Source organism: Leuciscus leuciscus (assembly GCF_965113295.1).
Source record: "Leuciscus leuciscus genome assembly, chromosome: 10".
In the NCBI taxonomy this organism is placed as follows: domain Eukaryota; kingdom Metazoa; phylum Chordata; class Actinopteri; order Cypriniformes; family Leuciscidae; genus Leuciscus; species Leuciscus leuciscus.
The window spans coordinates 3,741,097-3,763,829 of NC_138734.1; the positions used below are offsets into that span (position 1 = coordinate 3,741,097).

At 37.4% G+C, this 22,733-nt stretch overlaps 1 protein-coding gene across 2 annotated transcripts in view; it reads right to left on the minus strand.

Moving 5' to 3' along the window:
• Positions 1-22,733, minus strand: part of ppp1r37 (protein phosphatase 1, regulatory subunit 37) — a 57,201-nt gene that overhangs the window by 18,964 nt on the left and 15,504 nt on the right. The window contains exons 2-5 of one of the 2 annotated variants that reach the window (XM_082182160.1): positions 11,637-11,734; positions 11,335-11,379; positions 7,555-7,600; positions 6,386-6,486 (exon numbers count right to left, since the gene is read on the minus strand). In XM_082182160.1, coding sequence (XP_082038286.1) covers positions 6,386-6,486; positions 7,555-7,600; positions 11,335-11,379; positions 11,637-11,734 — 290 coding nt within the window. The remainder of the gene's footprint in view (positions 1-6,385; positions 6,487-7,554; positions 7,601-11,334; positions 11,380-11,636; positions 11,735-22,733) is intronic. The other variant, XM_082182161.1, reaches the window with a different exon arrangement.

Consider the following 22,733-nt stretch of genomic DNA (forward strand, 5'->3'; position numbering starts at 1 on the left):
GTAATTTTACTATATGGCAACCATTAAATAAATGTGTGATGATGATTAGTTATTTTATATTACAGTTATATAGATTTTAATTTCATCCTGGATAAAAGCCCAGACTGTGTCCCACATGACGCTGTAAGAGCTGAGCATTAGCGTGCATGTTTGTACATGTTTGAAAGAAAATATGGTTTTGTTTCCAACATCTTTACACTAGAGATTTACACTGTCCTATAAACAGCACGAGTCATTCACTTTTCACACAGTGACCTCAGACAAGCCGAGACAAAACGCCTGAAATACTCACTTGATGGACACAATGCAGAGCAGAAGGAGAGAGATGTGCCGTTTACACCTGGCATTGAGATGCGTTTTGGTCGATCGGATCACAAGTAGACGAGGGATAATATATACGCATTAGGTCAGTAGGCGGAGAGTAGACGGTCTTTTGTGGCTGTTTGAACACTTTCGACCACTTGAGCGTTTACACTAAGAAAGCAATCCGGTCGACTACCTCTGTGGCCGAAAGTGCACAAGTTCAAAACGCTTTAGACACCTTTTACACCAAAACGCATCTTAATACCAGTTGTAAACGGCCAGAGAGAGAGAGAGAGAGAGAGAGAGAGAGAGAGAGAGAGAGAGAGAGAGAGAGAGAGAGAGAGAGAGAGATAGAGAGAGATAGAGAGAGATAGAGATAGAGAGAGATAGAGATAGAGAGAGATAGAGAGAGAGAGAGAGCATCTAATACCTATGATGGGACAGAAGAAAGAAGAGATAGACACACAAAAGTCAGTAATACACACACACTGAGATGCACTAAAATCAAACAAGCAAATAAAATGACTGACAGGTGATACCTTAATAAAGACCACACAGCTATTTTAGCCAACTTGTTAAGAGCATGTGGTAACAAAAGTTTAGAAAGCAATTCCAGACACCATTTCCAAACTTTCAACAATATGTTCAAGTATGTGTAACCGGTCCAACAGAAAACAGCTCTTCCTGACCACTTTAAGAGACATCATATATTCAAACAACATTTTACAATCCAATTATTTCTAAATAATCAAGATGGCTGCGTACGCTAGTGTACGGAGTGATATACGAGGGGGTGTTAGTCTGCTTTAGTGTGTTACAGATCTCACTGGAAGAACAGCCTATCACTCTTCATTACAGAGCATGACGTCCCAGTCCACGCTACCAGTCACCTTGCACAGCTTAAAAACCAGTATTACCACTATGTAAGGCTGGGAAGGAGTGACTGTCCCGCTGTATTAGACACACTAGGCTTAGGAGTGAGTGCCACCACTGTGCATTTTGTTTGCTTGGACATTTACAGAGCGTTTATTCATGCGCTTGAGCGCTTCATTTATATTTTAAAGGCTCAATATTATGGTTTGGTATTCCTCTGTATTGTAGAACAATGCGTTTACATGCACGTTCTTAACCAGATTACGCTTAACCAGACAATGCACGTGATCATGTGAACGCGTTAACCCGTTTTCTCTGTCGGCTTATTGAAGAGTGCATGTGTGATATGTAACCTCATTTGTGACCCATTTGTTTTAAATTGAGATTTAAACACCATCTGGAAGCTGAATAAATAAGCTTTCCATTGATGTGTGGTTTGTTTTGATAGGACAGTATTTGGCCCGAGAAACAACTATTTGAAAATCTGAGGGTGCAAAAAAAATTAAACATTGAGAAAATCTCTTTTAAAGTTGTTCATTTATGTTGGCGATTGTGCTGCATCCACTCACAGAAATAAATGTTTTATATATTTACGGTAGTAAATTTACAAAATATCTTCATGGAACATGATCTTCACTTAATATCCTAATGATATGCTGTTATTTTGAACTTTCTATTCATCAAAGAATTTTGAAAAAAATGTGTACGCAACTGTTTTCAACATTGATAATAATAATGAATGTTTCTTGAGCATCAAATCATCATATTAGAATGATTTCTGAAGGATCATGTGACACTGAAGACTGGAGTAATGATGCTGAAAATCCAGCTTTGATCACAGGAATAAATTACTGTTTAAAATATATTAAAATAGAAAACAGTCATTTTAAATTGTCATAATATTTCACAATATTACTGGGGTTTTTTTTATAGTTTTTTTTTATCAAATAAATGCAGCCTAAGATACATCTTTTAAAAACATAAAAAAATCTTACTGACCCCAAACTTTTGAACGGTAGTGTAAATGTTACATAATATTCTTTCTAAGCCCCGAAACTCAAACCATTTTCTGATGCCATCTCCCAGTGTGTATATATATATATGAAGAGTTCAGATGTAAAAGCCTCTAAGTGCCATCGGAAATTTTCGTCTAGAATGATCATTTTTATCAAGCTCGTATATTTAAGTTCAATAATTTCACTTAAATGGCAATGCAAATTACCAATTAATTGTCATTTAAGTGAAATTACTTAACTTAAATATACAAGCTTTATAAAAATGATCATTCTAGAAGAAAATTTCAGATGGCACTTAGAGGCTTTTGCATCTGAACTCTTCATATATACAGTGAGGAAAATAAGTATTTGAACACCCTGCTATTTTGCAAGTTCTCCCACTTAGAAATCATGGAGGGGTCTGAAATTGTCATCGTAGGAGCATGTCCACTGTGAGAGACATAATAAAAAATAAAAAAATCCAGAAATCACAATGTATGATTTTTTTACTATTTATTTGTATGATACAGCTGCAAATAAGTATTTGAACACCTGAGAAAATCAATGTTAATATTTGGTACAGTAGCCTTTGTTTGCAATTACAGAGGTCAAACGTTTCCTGTAGTTTTCCACCAGGTTTGCACACACTGCAGGAGGGATTTTGGCCCACTCCTCCACACAGATCTTCTCTAGATCAGTCAGGTTTCTGGGCTGTCGCTGAGAAACACGGAGTTTGAGCTCCCTCCAAAGATTCTCTATTGGGTTTAGGTCTGGAGACTGGCTAGGCCACGCCAGAACCTTGATATGCTTCTTACAGAGCCACTCCTTGGTTATCCTGGCTGTGTGATTCGGGTCATTGTCATGTTGGAAGACCCAGCCTCGACCCATCTTCAATGCTCTAACTGAGGGAAGGAGGTTGTTCTCCAAAATCTCACAATACATGGCCCCGGTCATCCTCTCCTTAATACAGTGCAGTCGCCCTGTCCCATGTGCAGAAAAACACCCCCAAAGCATGATGCTACCACCCCCATGCTTCACAGTAGGGATGGTGTTCTTGGGATGGTACTCATCATTCTTCTTCCTCCAAACACGGTTAGTGGAATTATGACCAAAAAGTTCTATTTTGGTCTCATCTGACCACATGACTTTCTCCCATGACTCCTCTGGATCATCCAAATGGTCATTGGCAAACTTAAGACGGGCCTTGACATGTGCTGGTTTAAGCAGGGGAACCTTCCGTGCCATGCATGATTTCAAACCATGACGTCTTAGTGTATTACCAACAGTAACCTTGGAAACGGTGGTCCCAGCTCTTTTCAGGTCATTGACCAGCTCCTCCCGTGTAGTTCTGGGCTGATTTCTCACCTTTCTTAGGATCATTGAGACCCCACGAGGTGAGATCTTGCATGGAGCCCCAGTCCGAGGGAGATTGACAGTCATGTTTAGCTTCTTCCATTTTCCAATGATTGCTCCAACAGTGGACCTTTTTTCACCAAGCTGCTTGGCAATTTCCCCGTAGCCCTTTCCAGCCTTGTGGAGGTGTACAATTTTGTCTCGTGTCTTTGGACAGCTCTTTGGTCTTGGCCATGTTAGTAGTTGGATTCTTACTGATTGTATGGGGTGGACAGGTGTCTTTATGCAGCTAACGACCTCAAACAGGTGCATCTAATTTAGGATAATAAATGGAGTGGAGGTGGACATTTTAAAGGCAGACTAACAGGTCTTTGAGGGTCAGAATTCTAGCTGATAGACAGGTGTTCAAATACTTATTTGCAGCTGTATCATACAAATAAATAGTTACAAAATCATACATTGTGATTTCTGGATTTTTTTTAATTTTTATTATGTCTCTCACAGTGGACATGCACCTACGATGACAATTTCAGACCCCTCCATGATTTCCAAGTGGGAGAACTAGCAAAATAGCAGGGTGTTCAAATACTTATTTTCCTCACTGTATATATATATAATTAAGTAATAAGATTAATATCATAAACGTGTGATTAGTCGACTATTGGCTTGAATGAACGAGTACTAGTCAACTACATAAATATTTAGTCGGGGGAAGCCCTAAATAGTAAAAAAAAATAATTAATTATCATGTTTAAAAAAAAAAATGCTTATCATCTTGCACTTCTCTGAGGGGAATGTGCTTGACTGAGGCACATACACACTCTCTGAAGACTGAAGCGAAACTCAGCGGCGTTTAAAGGGTTAGTTCACCCAAAAATGAAAACTCTGTCAGTAATGATTCTCCCTCATGTTGTTCCAACCCCGTAAGACTTTCGTTCATCTTCGGGACACAAATTGAGATATTTTTTATGAAATCTGAGAGCTGTCTCACGCCTTCATAGGCTCTTCTATGTAATCGATATCTGCCATCCCAGAAAAGTAAGTAAAGACATTGTTAAAATAGTCCAAGTGACTACAGTCTTAACAATCTTAAGTTCATCAAGCGACGAGAATACTTTTTGTGCGACAAAAAACAAACAAAAATAACAACTTTCTTCAACTCTTCATTTTCTTCTGTGTTTCTCTGAGTGAGTTCACGTAGTGTAACAGCGCAGCGCTTCTGGGTTGTACGTCTCAGAACGGAGGCTCACTATTGGCCAGCATCACACACATGACCAGCGTCGACCAATAGAGAGCCTACGTTCTGACGTACAACCCAGAAGTGCTGCTGTTACACAACATGAATAAAGTCATTATTTTTGTTTGTTTTTGCGCACAAAAAGTATTCTTGTCGCTTGATAAACTTAAGGCTGAGCCACTGTAGTCACTTGGACTATTTTAACAATGTCTTGACTAACTTTTCTGGGATGGCAGATATCGATTACCTAGAAGAGCCTATGGAGGAGTGAGCCAGCTCTCAGATTTCATCAAAAATATCTTAATTTGTGTTCTGAAGATGAACGAAAGTCTGACGGGTTGGAACAACATGAGGGCGAGTAATTACTGACAGAATTTCCATTTTTGGGTGAACTAACCCTTTAAATGGTCCGAGCTCTGATGAGAAGCAGCATATGGTGTTGTGCTCCACCCTGAACACACACACACACACACACACACACACACACACACACACACACACAATAAACACAACGTCTGCATGCAGAGGAGGCGGGACAGGGCTCAATGTTTCTGGAGGACCCTGAAAACAAACACGAATGTGCAGTTCATGGCTAGGGTTTAAAGGTAAGGAAGATTAGGAGCGCAGCAAATGCTTTTAGACACAGGAGAACAACAAACATGCTGAGAGTTCACGGAGGCGCAGCCGGGGGACACACACTTCCCATGGCCAGTCAAACGTCCAACAACACTGGACTGGAGAAGGAAAACTGATCCCAGACAAGCAGTTACGGGCAATAATAATAATAATAATGCACACAAATAATATAAATAACTAATAAAATACTATAAATCAACAAATAAATATAAATAAATGCACATTTATTTATATAGTGCTTTTGACGATACACATTGTTTCAAACAATAGTAATACACTATACTGTAGTAATATAGCAATATATATAGTATATATACTGTATATGTATTATTGTGCTGATTAGACTGTTTATATAGTACATTTAACATCTTTTATTTCACAATAGCAAATAAACAAATGAATAAATACAACAAGTCTGTCATGGGAATAAATAAATAAATAAAACCAGTTTTCCATGACACATCTCCCTTCAGTAGTGGTGTTCAGGAGTGAGTGTGTGTGTGTGTGTGTGTGTGTGTATATATGGAAGACGCTGAGAGATCCACCCAGCTTATGACTTATGGGAAAATTAACTCAAAGCATTAACTCAAGTTGAGTCCAGGAGCGGCCTTGAGTAACATTGTAGAAACAGCCTGAATTTATGTCTCCGGAGCTCCTAATATCTGTGTTTATGTCGGACAAACACAATCTGTATCACACCAGACAAATGAAGCCAACACGGAAACACAACACAACCAAACACACAACACAACACAACACAACACAACACAACACAACACAACACAACACAACACAACACAACCACTAATTAGATGTGCATAGGACATGTTGATAGTGTAACAGCACTGATAACTGAACTCAGAGCACTGCACACGCCATTACAGAAGCTCAGGACATATTAAAGATGGAAAGAGAACAAAATGAATGACTCTGCGGTCAGAATGCTATGCTAATCAGCATACGGCGGAAATTAGATAAAAACACTCACGTCTTCGTCCAAGTTGGTCTGCTCCAGATCTACTACTTTAAACTGCACCCGCTTAAAGATTTCCTCCAGAGATTCACATGATTTATAGTCCAGCTTCTCTCCTGCGAGAATGACAAAAGATTAAAAAACAGAGATATTACTTTCAACTTTTGCACTGATATGGTTCTTTATATTTTTTATTTATTTATATAACGACACAGATCAAAGCCAAACACACGGCTAATCTCATGGTTTTTCTGTAACTTTATTATTTACAGTAAACCTGAATGATTTGAGGATGAGATCAGCTTGTCGATGGACACACACCCATTAACTACACAAACTAAACAAGCATACAAACCAGTCTCAACATGCTGAACTCAACGGAGGGTGTGTGTATGCGAATGTATGAAAACATGTGACTTACAGGGTTCCCTAATCTTTTGATCAATTAATTTCCATACGATTCCCATGACTTTTTCTTGCTGTTCATAATTCATGAACTGTAACTACAAAGTATACTGGACTGATATTTCATAGATATATCATCCAAAAGTTTGGGTCCTAAAGATTTTTTTTAATGATTTCCTAAAGAAGCCTCTTCTGCTCACCAAGTTGCATTTATTTGATTAACAATATAGCAAAAACTGTAATATTGAGAAATATTATTAGTTTAAAACCGTTGATTTCTATGTGAATATATTGTATATTTCTGTGATCAAAGCTGTATTTTCAGCATCATTACTCCAGTCTTCAGTGTCACATGATCCTTCAGAAATCATTATAATATGATGATTTGTTGCTGAAAAACACATTTCTGATTATTATCAATGTTGAAAATAATATAAAAAAATAATAAAAAAAATAATCAGGATTGTTTGACAAATGCAAAGTTTAAAAGAACATCATGTAATTGAAATATCAATATATTACATTATATTGTATAAATGCAGTAAGATTATGAGAAATCTTATTCTTGTTCTGGTAGTGTATACAGTATATAGACAGACTGAACATATTTTAGCCAATGAAATATATTAAATAGGAGACAAACAAGAAAAACTCACAGTCACTAAAAGACCTTCTCATGATTGATTACATTTATATAACTATTCCAGGACTGGAAATCACTGAACGTTCAATGACCGTCCGAACACTGAACGTTGTGATAAAGCCCATTTTCAGCTCACCTTTGAGGTCTAGGCACTCGTTTCGCTGTGTCAGGTCTTTTAAGTCCTATGGACAAAAAAAGAAAAAGAAAGAGATTACTATTAAGAGATGAATGTTTGATTCTTATTGAATAACCAGTCAAGATCATTAATGTAACTCTAGTCAGAAAAGTGTGTGTGTGTGCAATGACAAGTGGTTTGATTAAAAAAAATAGAATAAAAAAAATCCAGGTGGATAGACAAGAATCAATAAACTGACTAATACACTAATACTTTTTGAAAATGTAAAAATGCAGAAGGTTGTGTGTGATAGGCACGTTTATGGGTAGATTTAGTGTAAGAGGAGAGAATATACAGTTTCTACAGTATAACAACCATTACGTCTATGGAGAGTCCCCACAAAGATAGTGAACCAGACGTGTGTGTGTGTGTGTGTGTTCAGTGACATGTCTCGCACTGGAACTAGGGGACTAAGAGCTGAAAGTATGCCAGTATAAACGTTGAATTCATACGTTTCAAGGCTGTGTAAACACTAGGACGTCTGTGCTGTGAAACACCAGGGGCCGCTGCCCTAAACCTGTTCTCTGATCAGCAATCTCTCCAAAGCATTCAGAGTCACCACCTGACATTTAACGCTGCCATGCAAACAGCATCTGACCCGGAGCTTTCTAATGTGACTTCAATGAGCCTTGTGTTTCTGCTGTTATACAAACCACCTGCGGTCATCTTTTCCTCAGCAATCAGAGACTTGAGTGGTGTGCACTTGTGCTGGTGAGGACGGAAACTGTATTAAAGAGGATCTATTATGCTTTCTTTCCCATGATCATCTTTCTTTATTGTGTAATGTTGCTGTTTGAGCACAAAGTCCCTCCAGCGGGAGTTCTTCTCTATATCAGTGTCAGTGTTTCTGAACTCCCTGAAACGCCTCCATTGTAGTCTTGAGTTTCTTCCGGGAACAAACGTCACAATATTCCTCATTTAAATAATGAATACGCAGAATAAAGGGGCGGGGCCTGGTTGAGTTAGTTAGTAGTGTGTTAAACTGGTGGTTATGGTAACGGACGGGACATTTCTCAAACACACTCGAAGCGCTCGACGAATCACAACACATTGCTCCAGCCGACCAATCAGAGCATAGTATGCTTTTCAGAAGGAGGGGCTTCATAGAGACAGGAAGTAAACAGAGCGATACTGACAGACTGGGAAGAGAGGAGCAGCAACAATGGAGAATATAGGGATTTTTATTATTTTTTATTTAAGAATGAAAACCTACTTAAGTAGATCCCAAAACAATCAAGTGCATAATATGGCCTTAAAAAATAAGAAAAAAATTATATATCTATATGGCCACTTGCCATCTGTGGTAAGTAAACCGTCATAAATGGAGCATTAATCTTCTTAGTACATTTCTCTCTCTCTCTCTCTCTCATTTCTTTTATAGGCCTGTTTGTGAAGTCATTTTTCCAGGGGTGACTAAGCAATGAAGAGAGAGGAACACAAGCACAGACTGAGGTGGTGGAAAAACACATACGTACACACGCACTCAGTAATGACCGGCTATTTTCTGCCCTGGGGACTCCCAGTGGAAATTTACCACGATGCCCTCGGAAGGATTTAACACACCGATGTCCTTCTGCACAACTACAGGTTACACGTATTGCACCAAAAATGCATTACATGAAAAAAGTACACTTGCAGAGAAAAAATAAAGGAATGGACAAGAAACAGATGGGAAACACAAAAGAACGTGGAACGGAGAGAAAGAGGGGAGGAGAACGACAGCATGTGCTGGTTGGTGAGTGATTGTGGGTGTTAGCTGGCATCTCTGTGCAAACATCAGGCCATGATAACATGATGGCTCTCTTTCTGTGTGTTTCAGTGACTCAGCTAGAAGCTGACGGGAGAAACTGCTCACTCTCTCTCTCTCTCTCTATCCATCGCTCTGGTTCAGCACGCATGCACGTGTCCTCCTGTCTCATCAAAACACTGCAGAGTCTCACCTGAAATCTTTCATGCATTTTTTAAGTCAGCATGAAATTAAAAATCACCCTGTCTATTTTCTCATCATGCATTCAGATATGCAAGTTTTGATATGCATGCCTATCGGTGAACCATTGCAGAGTGGAAAATTTACCATCTTTTCTTCTCATAGTGAAAGTTACGCAACAGCAGGTTTCATCAATTTGGACCATTTTTGGACAACCATGAGTTATACGTTTAAATTAATTTAATTTAATCAATTCATTATTCAACTGGGGTTGATACTGGAAATTCTCAGAATGTATATTCTCAATTTCATATGATATATATTTTTCTTGCATCACAGAGGTTTTTCTGTGTAAAATTTGAAATTTCAAAAAAATAAATAAACAAAAGGGCTAAAAGTATTAACATAGTTTTATTATCAAGTTTTATTTTTGTCCAACAACAGCCATAATTAATTTTTCATGACCATTCATTCATTTTTTATTTTATTTTTTTTGCTACAGAGACTCTTGTAGTAACGTCAAATTTGAACCATTGAAAATCATAACATTAGTCATTTCAATGCATAATTGCTTATTGTTATAGGAAGTCTAGTAGTTAAACATTAACTGACAGAAAACAGGCACATTCCCGTTGAGCTCTAACCAAACCATTATAACGCTACATGCAAATAACCCAGAATTTGACTGGGGGTGTGTGTGTGTGTCATCAGGACAGGGAGAAATGACCGTTTGTTGACTCGGTTTGGTACGTTTACAGCGCTGTGCCTGTAAGAGGCTCTCAGTGAGAGAGCTGCAGCCAGAGGGAGTCAGGAGGCATGTGACTGGGCCGATGCCAGAGGTCAATGAGGTTACATGTTTGTGATCAGAGTACAAATGTAATCCAGCGCAACGGGCCAACTGGGGATACAACAGAGATTATTAATGTGCACGATCAAGCTTCCCTTTCTTCAGTGAGGGTGCAATTTATGGGGAGTTTGGGCAAAAATGCAACCCAAATACAAGATAAGGGGTCAAAAAATGCACAATAAAAATTCATGTATGAATGAATGTAAATTCATTACAAGTCATGATTGTGAAAATGAAAAGTGTCAATTGCGGCATTTCATCTAAATCTGCTCACGTTGCATCAAAGACTTCTTTTAGCTATTTTTTTTGCAGTGTTGAGTATTATAACCAATCATACATGTTTCTGTTGAGTGTATGAATGCAATGGCCAATCAGAGGTGTTTAGATTAGTCACCAGCAATTGAGAAATCAGCTGAAAGTTGAGTTTTGACACTCACTGAGTTCTGCACTCTTCGAACTCTCTCATCATAAACAACAAAGTGCAGATACGATGTAAACAAGAGATTAATAATGAAGTGAAGACAGCTTCAGTGACTTTAATGCGAGAATGCATGACTCTGTGACCTTGCACTAGACTAAAGTCACGGACTGCTCGCTTTCTGTATACAAGTTATACTTTTTCTTTACGATACTATAATGTTATGTCTTGATTTTCTAATGCATTAAAAAAATCTATAAATTAATTAATAGTTCTAAGCTTTTGTCTGAGAAGCCTACAAGAATATGACAAGCCATTTCCCCACACATAATTGTTTTATGTATTCTATTAATCAACATTAACAATCATTATTACAACATCAAGAGCAATATTCTGCCATAATGTCATAATATTGCCCTGTAATGAATTCATGTTTTTTTTTTTTTAATCATTGATATACTTTATGTAGGCTATCATTGTGCAATTGTTGTGTAAATACATGTATGCCACCTTTGATCAGCATTAAACAGTCTGTGTAGATAAACATACCATGTCAGATGCAGCTTCTGTTCCACCTTTGCAGTATAAAGATGTCTTTTGTTCATGTTGATAAAATTGGTAACAATCAATAGTATTCTGACTGATTAAAGTAATTGGTTGAATAAATGTAAGTATTTGACATAAAAACAACACAGATATGTTACGTTAATCAAATATTGCAAAGCAAATATTGCCTCTTAATGGAAAAAAAGTTACTTTCTGACGCAGGTGTGAATACAATGCTTTATGACTTCAAAGAGGACTTGAAAGAATATTTGAAGAATTCCCAGCATGCTTTGCAGGGGTGTTACCTGTATCTGTTTGAGCACTTTGGGGATTGGTTTGCAGTTGAGCTTCTGGCATGCTTGTCTGTAGGCATTCAGAATCTCCTCCACAGTCACATTCTGGGCTGCAGAGACAAAACCACACAGAGGCAAGGTCAAAGGTCACATACACATGCAACAGATCATCATTCTCATCAAATGGAAAAATAAATAAAACACATGAAACTATTTCTTCACAGCACTAAATTAAAGCCTGAATGCAGCTCAGTAGGTCATCTCTCACAGCCAGTTCAGTAGGTCCTGTGACGGAGCACATGTGTAGCGTCTGGACGAGCGAGAGAGCGAGAGAGTGAGAGAGCGAGAGAGCAGGGCTGCTCGATTATGGCAAAAATCATAATCATGATATTTTTTGTCAATATTGAAATCACGATCAAAGTCTTAATTCATTATATGAGCCATTTTAAATGTAAGTGAGTGAAATTTCAAAAGTATCGATACTTCAGCAAAAACTAATACTAGGTTAATTAATGCAAGTAAAAAGTCCTCAAAGCAGTTACAGAAGACGAGTAAACAGATATCAATAACATAAGAACAAAGAAACTAATTACAAAAAAAATGACAAATTACAACAGAACAAAAATACTAATGAAATAAACAGTGGTTTTAGGTTTTTCAGGAAGATGTACTAACAGTGGTGTTCAGATGAGTAATAGCCTACAACAGAAACTGAATAAAGGGTAACACATATTTTAGGTTTCAATTCGCACTATTAACTAGGTGCTTATTAGCTAGGATATTGGCTGTTAATTTGTACTTATAAAGCACATATTAATGGCTTATTCTACATCCCTTAATCTTATCCAATACCTATTCTTAAATGCAAAAAATAAATAAAAAACCTTACTAACTATTAATAAGCAATAAATAAGGAGTTTATTGAGGCAAAAGTCAGTTAATAGTGACTATGTATTCCCCACACTAAAGTGTTACCGAATAAAGTAATCCAATGTAAAATACACAGCTGTGCTGTATACATTACATATGGCGCTTTTCCATTACCAGTACCAGCTCAACTCGCCTCGGCTCGGCTCGCTTTTCGCTCCGTTTTCCATTGCAGATAGTACCTCCACAATAGTACCTGGTCGTCATAGCGACGCCGCAGGAAACTGCCATGACTTAATCTTTTACGCGAGACGCGCGAGATACACCCGCTACCCACACACACAGGACAATGGAGGAAATCGAGTGTATGCTGTTTTTGGATGTTTTTTTGTTTGTTTTTGCTGTTTTTTATTCAGGATACTCCGTCTGACGCGTGCAATGATGACGCAGTGAATAGTGACGATTCTCTCTGACCAATCAGCAGTCTGCCTTGTTTTCACGTCACATTTTAGTATCGCCTCGGCTTGCCTCAGCTCGCTTAGAACCTCGCCGGAGGTGGTACGAAAAAAAGTACCTGGAAGCAGGTACAGGTACAACTTTTACACAGTGGAAAACCAAACAGAGCCGAGTCGAGTCGAGTCGAGTCGAGGCGAGCTGGTACTGTGTAGTGGAAAAGCGCCAATATAGACTAATCCTTATTTAAAACTACAAAACATATTCATTCAAGAGCAGTGAGTGATTTTATCTTTGTCTTTTCTTGTTTGATTGACATTAATGTTGGCTGCGGTCACTTTAAGAGCTGCACGGATCCAATATACTGTTACACGCGCCTTTCAAATACGCTTTCTCAAATGTTTACATTTACTTAAGACATAACCGACCGTGTTGACGTCTCCTTCTGGGCTTATTGCGCTTTTAATAACACTATTTAATATCGAGCACGTCCCGCAGTTTAGCAACAGTGGACTGCACTCACTCACTCACTTGTTCGACTGATTTGGATGTTAAGTTTGATCTTAGGGTTAGGGTTAGAAAGCCCACCGCTGTGTAGGAAAGGAAAGTGCGCGGGACGTGATTTACCTCGATTATCTGGTTTTCATAATCGTTAGAAGCCAAGCTGAAATCAAAATACGATTAGCCTAATCGCACAGTCCTACGAGAGAGCAAACGGATCTGTCCACACTGAGTCTGGGAGGAGATCAGTGTGTGTACACTGTGATTCTTGAGCGCTCTCAGTAGGGCCTTTGTGTAACACACACACACACACACATACACACACACACACACACACACACACACACACACACAAAGAATCAAGCGTTCTAGACCTTCTAAGCGCTGTCTATAGTCATATGACTTCATACATTCATACTTATTGTTTTGAGGTGACACATTCGTACAGTTTGCAGGATGGTTTAAGCTAAAATATCAGGGCCCTACAGTGTGAACATGCGCTTGCATTTGCCCTGCGGTGAGACTACAGTGTTATTTGTTATGCAAATACATTAACCATAACATAAAAGTAGGTGACTGAAATCTAAAAACAAAGGAAGCACCAAAACCTATTACATAACAACTGTTTTGGCACAAAAAACATGTGCCAAATGCCGGCTCGACGCACGAAAACAACACGAGAGTTAGTGAATGCAGAATTTCATTTTTGGACGAACTAACCGTTTACAGTTCGGGAATCGTCAATTTGACACTTTCTTGCATTATAACTGTGATTGACAGCACTGATCACATGAAGCACTGGAACGGCACTCCTCAAAGTGAAAGCGCAAACATCATTTAAATCACCATATCACATTTAGTTTTAGTAGTATGATTATTTAAAGCGTTTCGATGGTTTATTCTTATATGTATAGAGCATTAATAGCGGGAGAGACGGGACATAGCGAGCACCGGGAGAGTGTACACGCGTGGCTTTGTCTGTGTAGATCCAAGCGTGAAAGCGTGAGGACTGCGTGAGGACAAAATGAAAGTTTACAGACTTGTGACAATACTACATACAACTACTATATATAAATGTTGAATATAATGTATAATAATGCAATGGAGGAATATTTGTGGGCCCAAATAATTTTAATAATACTACAATAATAATAAAACCTTTTTATTTTGGCTTAAAATATCGCATTAGTATCGTATAGTGAGCTCAGTATTGTGATTTGTATCGAACAGTGCAGCAGCGCATTAGTTTAGAACGGAGATTAATTTGCGTGTACAATAAGCTGTTTGAAACATGCATTCGCATCGAGATGGAATAATGAAACACACTGTATGTTGTGGAGCGCACTCAGAGTTTGCATTTACTTGCCACTTTTTGGAAACGGAGCATAAAAGTGGACTTGATGTCTTATCCTGTTGCGCCCTCTATAGGCCATGATCAGAGACCAGTCGATGTCAAGCTTAAGCCTCATGGCAGAACATTAAAGTCGACTTGTCTGTGATCAAAGAGACACAAAAGTAAAAATTCTGGTTTATTTTCACCCTGCTGATTACCACATACACATATTGACAGCATACATCTGAGTGTATAAATGAACGGTAAACATGTTTACAGTAAACACAATCATGATGCAAGCTTTACAGGACTGAAGGTTCAAGAGGAAAAGTCAATCTTGTGTTTCTGTTCAAGCATTCTTCAGTGATTTTACTGAATTTCTTTACTACAGACGACCCCTAGATTGAGGGAAAATTACCTCTATTTCATGACCTAGTGTTTTCCAACCTCATTTGAAAGTTCAAACAATGGAAACTGGATCTGGAGAATGGTGGGTACTGGGTACTGGGTACTGGGTAGGGACGATGTCCAGAGACCAAGTGTTGTGTGCTTGGATTGATTGCTCAGATTGACAGGTCTTGATTTACTATGCGACATAAAGCAGGAGCGCACAGCTGAAACAGTGCTGGAAGATCAGCACTCATTAACCAGGATCTTGTTACTTATTCTATGTATTAATATTGTATGCTTTGTGGTGTTTACACATGTAAGTAGGTCTTATGTTCAGTAAAACACTCTTGACACAATTTTTTATTGTTTTGAGATTTAACACAATTTTTTGCCCAGATGCAGTTGCCATGATTGTGGATTTACTTCATGTCAATCACGAATAATAACAAAATACAAAAAAAAATTTATGTGGGGGTTTCAGCAGTGTTGTAACATAAGAACCTCGAAAGTCAATCTATTTTCATCAAAATTTGAAAGGATTTATATCAAATAACACCATGTACCTTGATGCCACTTAGATGTGAAATCACTGAAAATGCCTTCAGTGTGATAGGCCGATCAAGATGACAAGAAATCAATGGTCGTATCGGCTGCAAAAATCCTGATCGGAGAATCCCTAATTATTGTACATGAGGTCATCAGGTTTAAAATAACCTGAAATATTCCTTGTGCAGAAAAACACTGTATTCAACAGAAAGACTCACAGAATCAAAGTGCTATACACTGTCAGAAATAGAGGTACAGTAGGAGTTCATTTCTGTCCCCCAAGGTACAATAACGTACCTCATAGGGCTTATTATTGGACCTCAAGGTACATATATGTACCTTTTTGAGGGTCAAAAAGCATTAAAAGGTACATACAGTACAGGCCAAAAGTTTGGACACATTACTATTTTAATGTTTTTGAAAGAAGTTTCTTCTGCTCATCAAGCCTGCATTTATTTGATCAAAAATACAGAAAAAAATAATAATATTGTGATATATTATTACAATTTAAAATAATTGGTTTTCAATTTATTATACTTTAAATTATTTATTTCTGTGATGCAAAGCTGAATTTTCAGGATCATTACTCCAGTCTATCACATGATCCTTTAGAAATCATTCTAATATTCTGATTTATTATGAGTGTTGGACACAGTTCTGCTGACTAATATTTTTTCATAACCTGTGATACTTTTTTAGGATACTTTGATGAATAAAAAGTAAAACAATTAAAAAATAAAAAGTTTACAAAAAAAAGAAGCAAATGTTTTAAAAATATAAATCTTTTGTAACAACAATATACACGACTGGTCAGTAATTTGGGGTCAGTAATTTTTTTTCTTTCTTTTTTTGAAATAAATCAATACTTTTATTCAGCAAGGATGTGTTAAATTGATAAAAAGTGATAGTAAAGAAGATTTATATTATTAGAAAATATATTTTTTATTTTGAATAAATGCAGTTCTTTTTAACCTTTTATTCATCAAATATATTAGGCAGCAGAACTGTGTCCAACACTCATAATAAATCAGAATATTAGAATGATTTCTAAAGGATCATGTGATAGACTGGAGTAATGATCCTGAAAATTCAGCTTTGCATCACAGAAATAAATGATAATTTAAAGTATAACAAATTGAAAACCAATTATTTTAAATTGTAATAATATATCACAATATTACATTTTTTGTTCTGTATTTTTGATCAAATAAATGCAGGCTTGATGAGCAGAAGAAACTTCTTTCAAAAACATTAAAAATAGTCATGTGTAAAAACTTTTGGCCTGTACTGTATATATACTGTTTCTTTTAAAGGTTAAGGTACAGTATTGTACCCTTGAGGGTACAGCCCCAGTGACGAGCCATTGTACCCCTAAAGGTACAATTATGCCCTTTATTTTCTGAGAGTGTAGAGATTCTGTTGTTTTTTTTTGCACACACAAACCTGTAAACACCCAGAGCACCAGTGACCATGTGATGATGTGCTGGTTGATGACTCTAATGATAATTACCCGTTTGGATGCAGTCCTTCAACGCTTGCTTTCATCTAATAAGCTGCAGACTAATCATGACCAGTCACTTTACATGGGCTATAAATAAAAATGAATACATGAACGAATGAGACGATTCAGCTAAGAGTGCATCGTGTGTCTTTCATCTTCTCCTCTAATTAAACTAAAGTCTGCTCTGAAAGATTTCCAATGGCTCATTCTCCATGAGCGGAGCTCAGGAACGTCTTCTGGAGTCTCAGCAATACTTCTGTAATCCAGTCTCTACAGTTTTTAATAAGCAACACCAAACCAATGCTCAATAATTACAACAAAAACAGCAATGTCGTCAGGACAAAACAGTCACATTACAAATGCTTTTGGTTAATTGAAAGACTGGTAACACTTTACAATGAGGTTCATTAGTTAATGCATTAACTAACAATGAGCAAAACATCTGTTACAGTATTTATTAATCTTTGTTAATGCTAGGGATTACACTATTTAAAGGTGTCATTGTTACAGTGTAATTATATATTTAACTACTGAGTAATATTAAGCAACTACATGTACTTACTATAGGGTTAGGGTAGGATTAGGGTTTGGTTGAGGGTTAGTTGCATGTAAGTATGCATAATTTACTGTTATTACTACGTTAAGTACATGTAACATATGTAACAAGGACACTAAAATAAAGTGTTACCATGTTGGGTAATATAAATAAAGCTGTTCATGTTAGTTCACAGTGCATTAACTAATGTTAACAAATAAAACCTTTGATTTTAATAACGTATTAGTAAATGTTGAAATTAATATTATCTAAGATTAATAAATGCTGAAGAAGTATCGTTCATTCTTTGTTCATGTTTAACTAAGGTAGTTAACTAATGTTAACTAATGAACCTTATTGTAAAGTGTTACCGGAAGATTTTCATCTCAACATGGTTAGAATAGTAATTGTTAACCCACACATTTGCAGTAACAGTTTGTCATTAACAGCCGATATCTGCCAAAGATTAGGTGCAAGTTTACCGATACCAAACTCCTGACTTCTGCCACATGAAAGTCTCACTCAAGACGTTTTGCAGATATTTGACGACAGATGGCATCTCAGGTTATTAGATTTTGAATATTGAAATTGAATAACTGAACACTGGATTCACCAAAATTCATGCTCACGGCCCAAGCACTCGCTCCACTCATGTCCCGCTCCACTCATGTCCCACTCCACTCATGTCCCACTCACGCTCACCGGAAAAGCAAAGCCTGTTAAAATAACGTGCCGACATGAAGTTTCTCTTTGGTAGACTTGTTTCTGTTTGCAATAGCCTAGGGCTGCCCTCGACTAAGGATTTTTCTAGTCGACTAGTAGGCCTAGTCGTTCATTTCAGGCATTAGTCGACTTTGCACATTTATATTCATTTAATTACTTTAATATATACTGGGGGGCAGAATATGCCTATTCTGCGCTCATGCACACACATAAAGCTTAACGCAAAGCACAGGCAAAAGTAGCCTAATGATTACGAACGTGTCTGAAAAATTAGCAAGGAGACATTTTAGGCTTATTATTTTTTATGGTAAAGAGTTGCCATGTCGCAAGAATGAATTTCTACTCATTTCCTTGTTATTCAGAAAAAAAAAACACAATATATTGCATTATGGGAATTAAAAGGGCAGGCCTTAAGGATGTGCTGTTTTTAAGTCACATGACATTTGAATGTCCCTCCAAAATTCTCTTTCCCACTGACACCCTCACGCTCTATGAACCTCATTTCTAAACATCTCTTCTCAAGGGGGATTTTTTCTCAAGGGGGATTTTTTTTGCAGCGTCTTTGTTAAATTGCATATTTGAATTCACAAACTTTCTCTAACAGTTTTACTGTAAATTGAGAAAATATCAACGTTTCCATATGGCAAAGCTGTACCATAGTGGAATTGCAGTAATGCATTTCCCCAATACAGTTTCCCCCTTTACAGTTTGGTAGATGTTACTCTTGTATGACGTAAAATCATGGAGTATTTTAAGTTTAAAAAATGCAAGTGATTGTGTCTGCGCCTCCATGTCGTGCAGTAAAGCTGCCTTCCACACGCCACACCAACACTTACATGCTCCTAATAATAGAGCACATCTAGGTTAACATTAGAGCAAGCACATGTAAAGCTGCTACTAACATGTTTCAAATGATAAGCCATGTTTGAGGTTGATGGATGACAGGCAAACGTTTGGATTTCTTGCCCAACACACTGTAATTACCATCAGGACCCGCCATTAACGATCTGACCCTCATGGATTGCGTGACTTTTTCTGCGATGAACCAACTAATAAAATCCTGGTCGACTAACTTTCAGTCAACGATTAGGACTATTGTAAAGTGCAATACTGCAGGACTATACTTTGTAATAATTGGTCAAAAAATAAATCTGTTAAATCTGATTCTGTTGCATAATATAATATAGTGTTTTTTAAATATTATTTAAATATATTTTATGGCCAAACAGGGCTCTACAGTGCGCCCATTTCACTTGCACATGCGAGTAAATATTTGGGCGTGCGAACGTGAAAAAATATTTGGGCGCACTCGTGCGAGTGACACAGCATTTTTCTATAGAAACAGCTGCAAATACATCATCATGAGGAGGGGCAGAGTAGGACACTATATTACCGGGAGATCAGTTATTTAGGCCTAAATCTTCAGTATGAGCGGAGTGGAGCGGTGAGAATCTCCGCTCATCGCTCACGGAACTGTTCACCCCTCCGCTCCCCCGCTCAAAGCTACATCAGGCCGCTCCGCTCATTTTCGCTCAGCGCTCAACGCAGTTTGCTTCGCGATCCACTCAAATCGCCCCCCGCTCGCTCCAAAAAAGGAAAAAAATCTACATGTATATCACTTGTAGCGGTCCCCAACCTTTTTTGTGTCACGGACCGGTTTAATATCAGACAATATTTTCACGGACCGGCCAAGGTGTGACGGATAAATACAACAAAATAAAATGATACGAACAGCATAAAAAATGGGGTATTTTTTTTAAATAGCCTATAATAATAAACGTGAATCCAATAGTGTTGTCAAAAGACCCGGTACTTCGGTACCAAGTCGGTACAAATTTTTTTTTAAACGTCATGGTACCAGGTTTTCTCAAACCCAGTACTTGATGCGCGTGCATGCCCGAAGCGCGTGCAGTTGCGTCCTCTTCATAAAAGCGCTGATGGCGATCGGCGGTGCTGCTGCTGATGTGGGGCTGATGTTTTTGCGCGTGCAGATACGTTATTTCAAATGGCTCATAATAGAAGCGGCGCGCTCGCTTTTCCATGTGCGTTCATGGATGCATAACAACGACAGACGCCACGGGAGTACAAACGCTTGTGCGAACTGCGCTCTTGATTTCTAGCCCTTGCATTAGCTTTACTACTAGATATATTTATGGAGATGAGAAATAAAAAGCCGTCATTAATATCAGTCCGTCAGAAAAGCAGTTCTAGTCTTATTCTTGGCTGGATAACTCTTAGCAGGTTTAAAAAGCCCTTTTAAAGTTAAATATGAATACAGTTTTGGATTAAATAAAAGTATAGTCAAGTCAAATAAAACATTTTATCTCCTGTATAGTTTGGTAATGCTACAATAAGATACAATTCATTAACATTACTTAATGCGTTATCTAACATAACACATTGAGTGAACAATATATTTTTACAACATTAATTAATGTTTGTGAATGTTATTTAATACAAAACACTTGATTGGTCATGTTTGTTCACTTCATTCATTGTGCATTAAATAATGTTAACAGAAATAATGTTAACTTTTGATTTAAAAAATGTATTTTTAAATTAACCCCAAGGAGAATAATTGCGACAGTATATAACTATTGTTTTTTTTGTTAGGTCATTTTATCTAATGTTATCTAACAAATGGAATCTTATTGTAAAGTGTTTTTAATACTACAGTTTCCATCTTTGTGATATACACTTTAATATAATTATGTAAATTTAATCTAAATTAAGCTTTGGTACCGAAATTGGTACCGAGAACCGTGGATTTTCACTGGTATCGGTACCGAATACTGACATTTTGGTACCGTGACAACACTAGAATCCAATATGTGTAGGCCATACTAGCAACTTTATTAGAAGCGTCCTCTAACATCACGCCTAAAGACAACTGAGAAAGTCTGAACACAAACAAAATGCCCCCAAAAGAAAAAAATCTCCATGTTTTCGGTGCTGATGCGTTCATGTAACATGTAGGCCTAAGGGTGGCACTGCCAATAACGCACCTAAAAGCTGTCACAACGAACCGGCAAAATTAATGATTATGAATATGTAAAATATAGCAGGAGACATTTTAATTGTTTACTAATAAACCATTTTGTTTATGTCTGTGTCGGCTGGAAAGATGCTGACTCGCGATCTTCGCAGTATTGAACACCCCAGAGAGAAATGCACATTTCATACGGATTACATAAGAGAGCAGTCTGTTTTCTTTCGTTTTGAATTGTTCTGTTTAAAAGTAGACATTTCAAGCTTTATATATATGTCTCAGGTCTGTCAGGCAAGTAGGCTATACGCTGAGTTTCGGTTCATTTATGAGACAAACTCCAGGTTCACCCGCCGGCACCTTCGTGTAGTGATTATCTATTTTCTAATATATTTACAAATTGGTTGATGAAACACTGATCAAAATTAAGATACAATTAATACAAAACGAAATTAAATTTAAAGACAGGCTTTGTGCTTTCTGTTTGAGGTCTCAGTGAAAGTTTTAAAGCAGTCTTTTAGTGCCGCTTTCAGAGCGCTCACGTCCGTAACGGAGAACTGTCCCATCTGTAACATTGTTTTTGTTTGTTTTTTGTGAAATACATTTCTAAATAAATGCGACTTATAGTCCAGTGCGACTTAGGCTATGCCTATATATGTTTTTTCTTCTTCATGGCGCATTTTTTGACTGATGCGTGGCGTGAGCGGAGCGGAATTGGAGCGGGAAATAGGGCGACGCTCCGTCCTTTTGAAATTGCCGCTCTGCGCTCTGTCCAAGATCCGCCCGCTCGCGCTCCCCGCTCGCTCCCGCTCCACTCCGCTCACATGCTCTATAATGATAAACTTATACTACAAAAATGACTGTGCCCCCAAATATTTGTCTGTGCTCCTAAATTTTTTTATTTAGGCGCACCAGTGCTCCTTGTTCAAAAAGTAAGTGTAGAGCCCTGCCAAATTTAGTGTGATCCTTTAAATAAAAGTGTGGTTATTTTATTTTATTGACCTGTATTTTTTAAAATTCATATTCAATAAAATTACTGAATTTAATTAAAAAGTCTAATATTAATAAAAAAAAATAACGATCTGACACTCATAAAATCTTGGTCAACTAAGCCTCTTTTCGTCGACTAACTTTTAGTCAACTATTAGGACTATTGTAAAGTGCAATACTGCAGGACTATACTTTGTGATAATTGGTCAAAAAAGAAATCTGTTAAATCTGATTCTGTTGCATAATATAATATACAGATTTTTTTATATTATTTTAATATATTT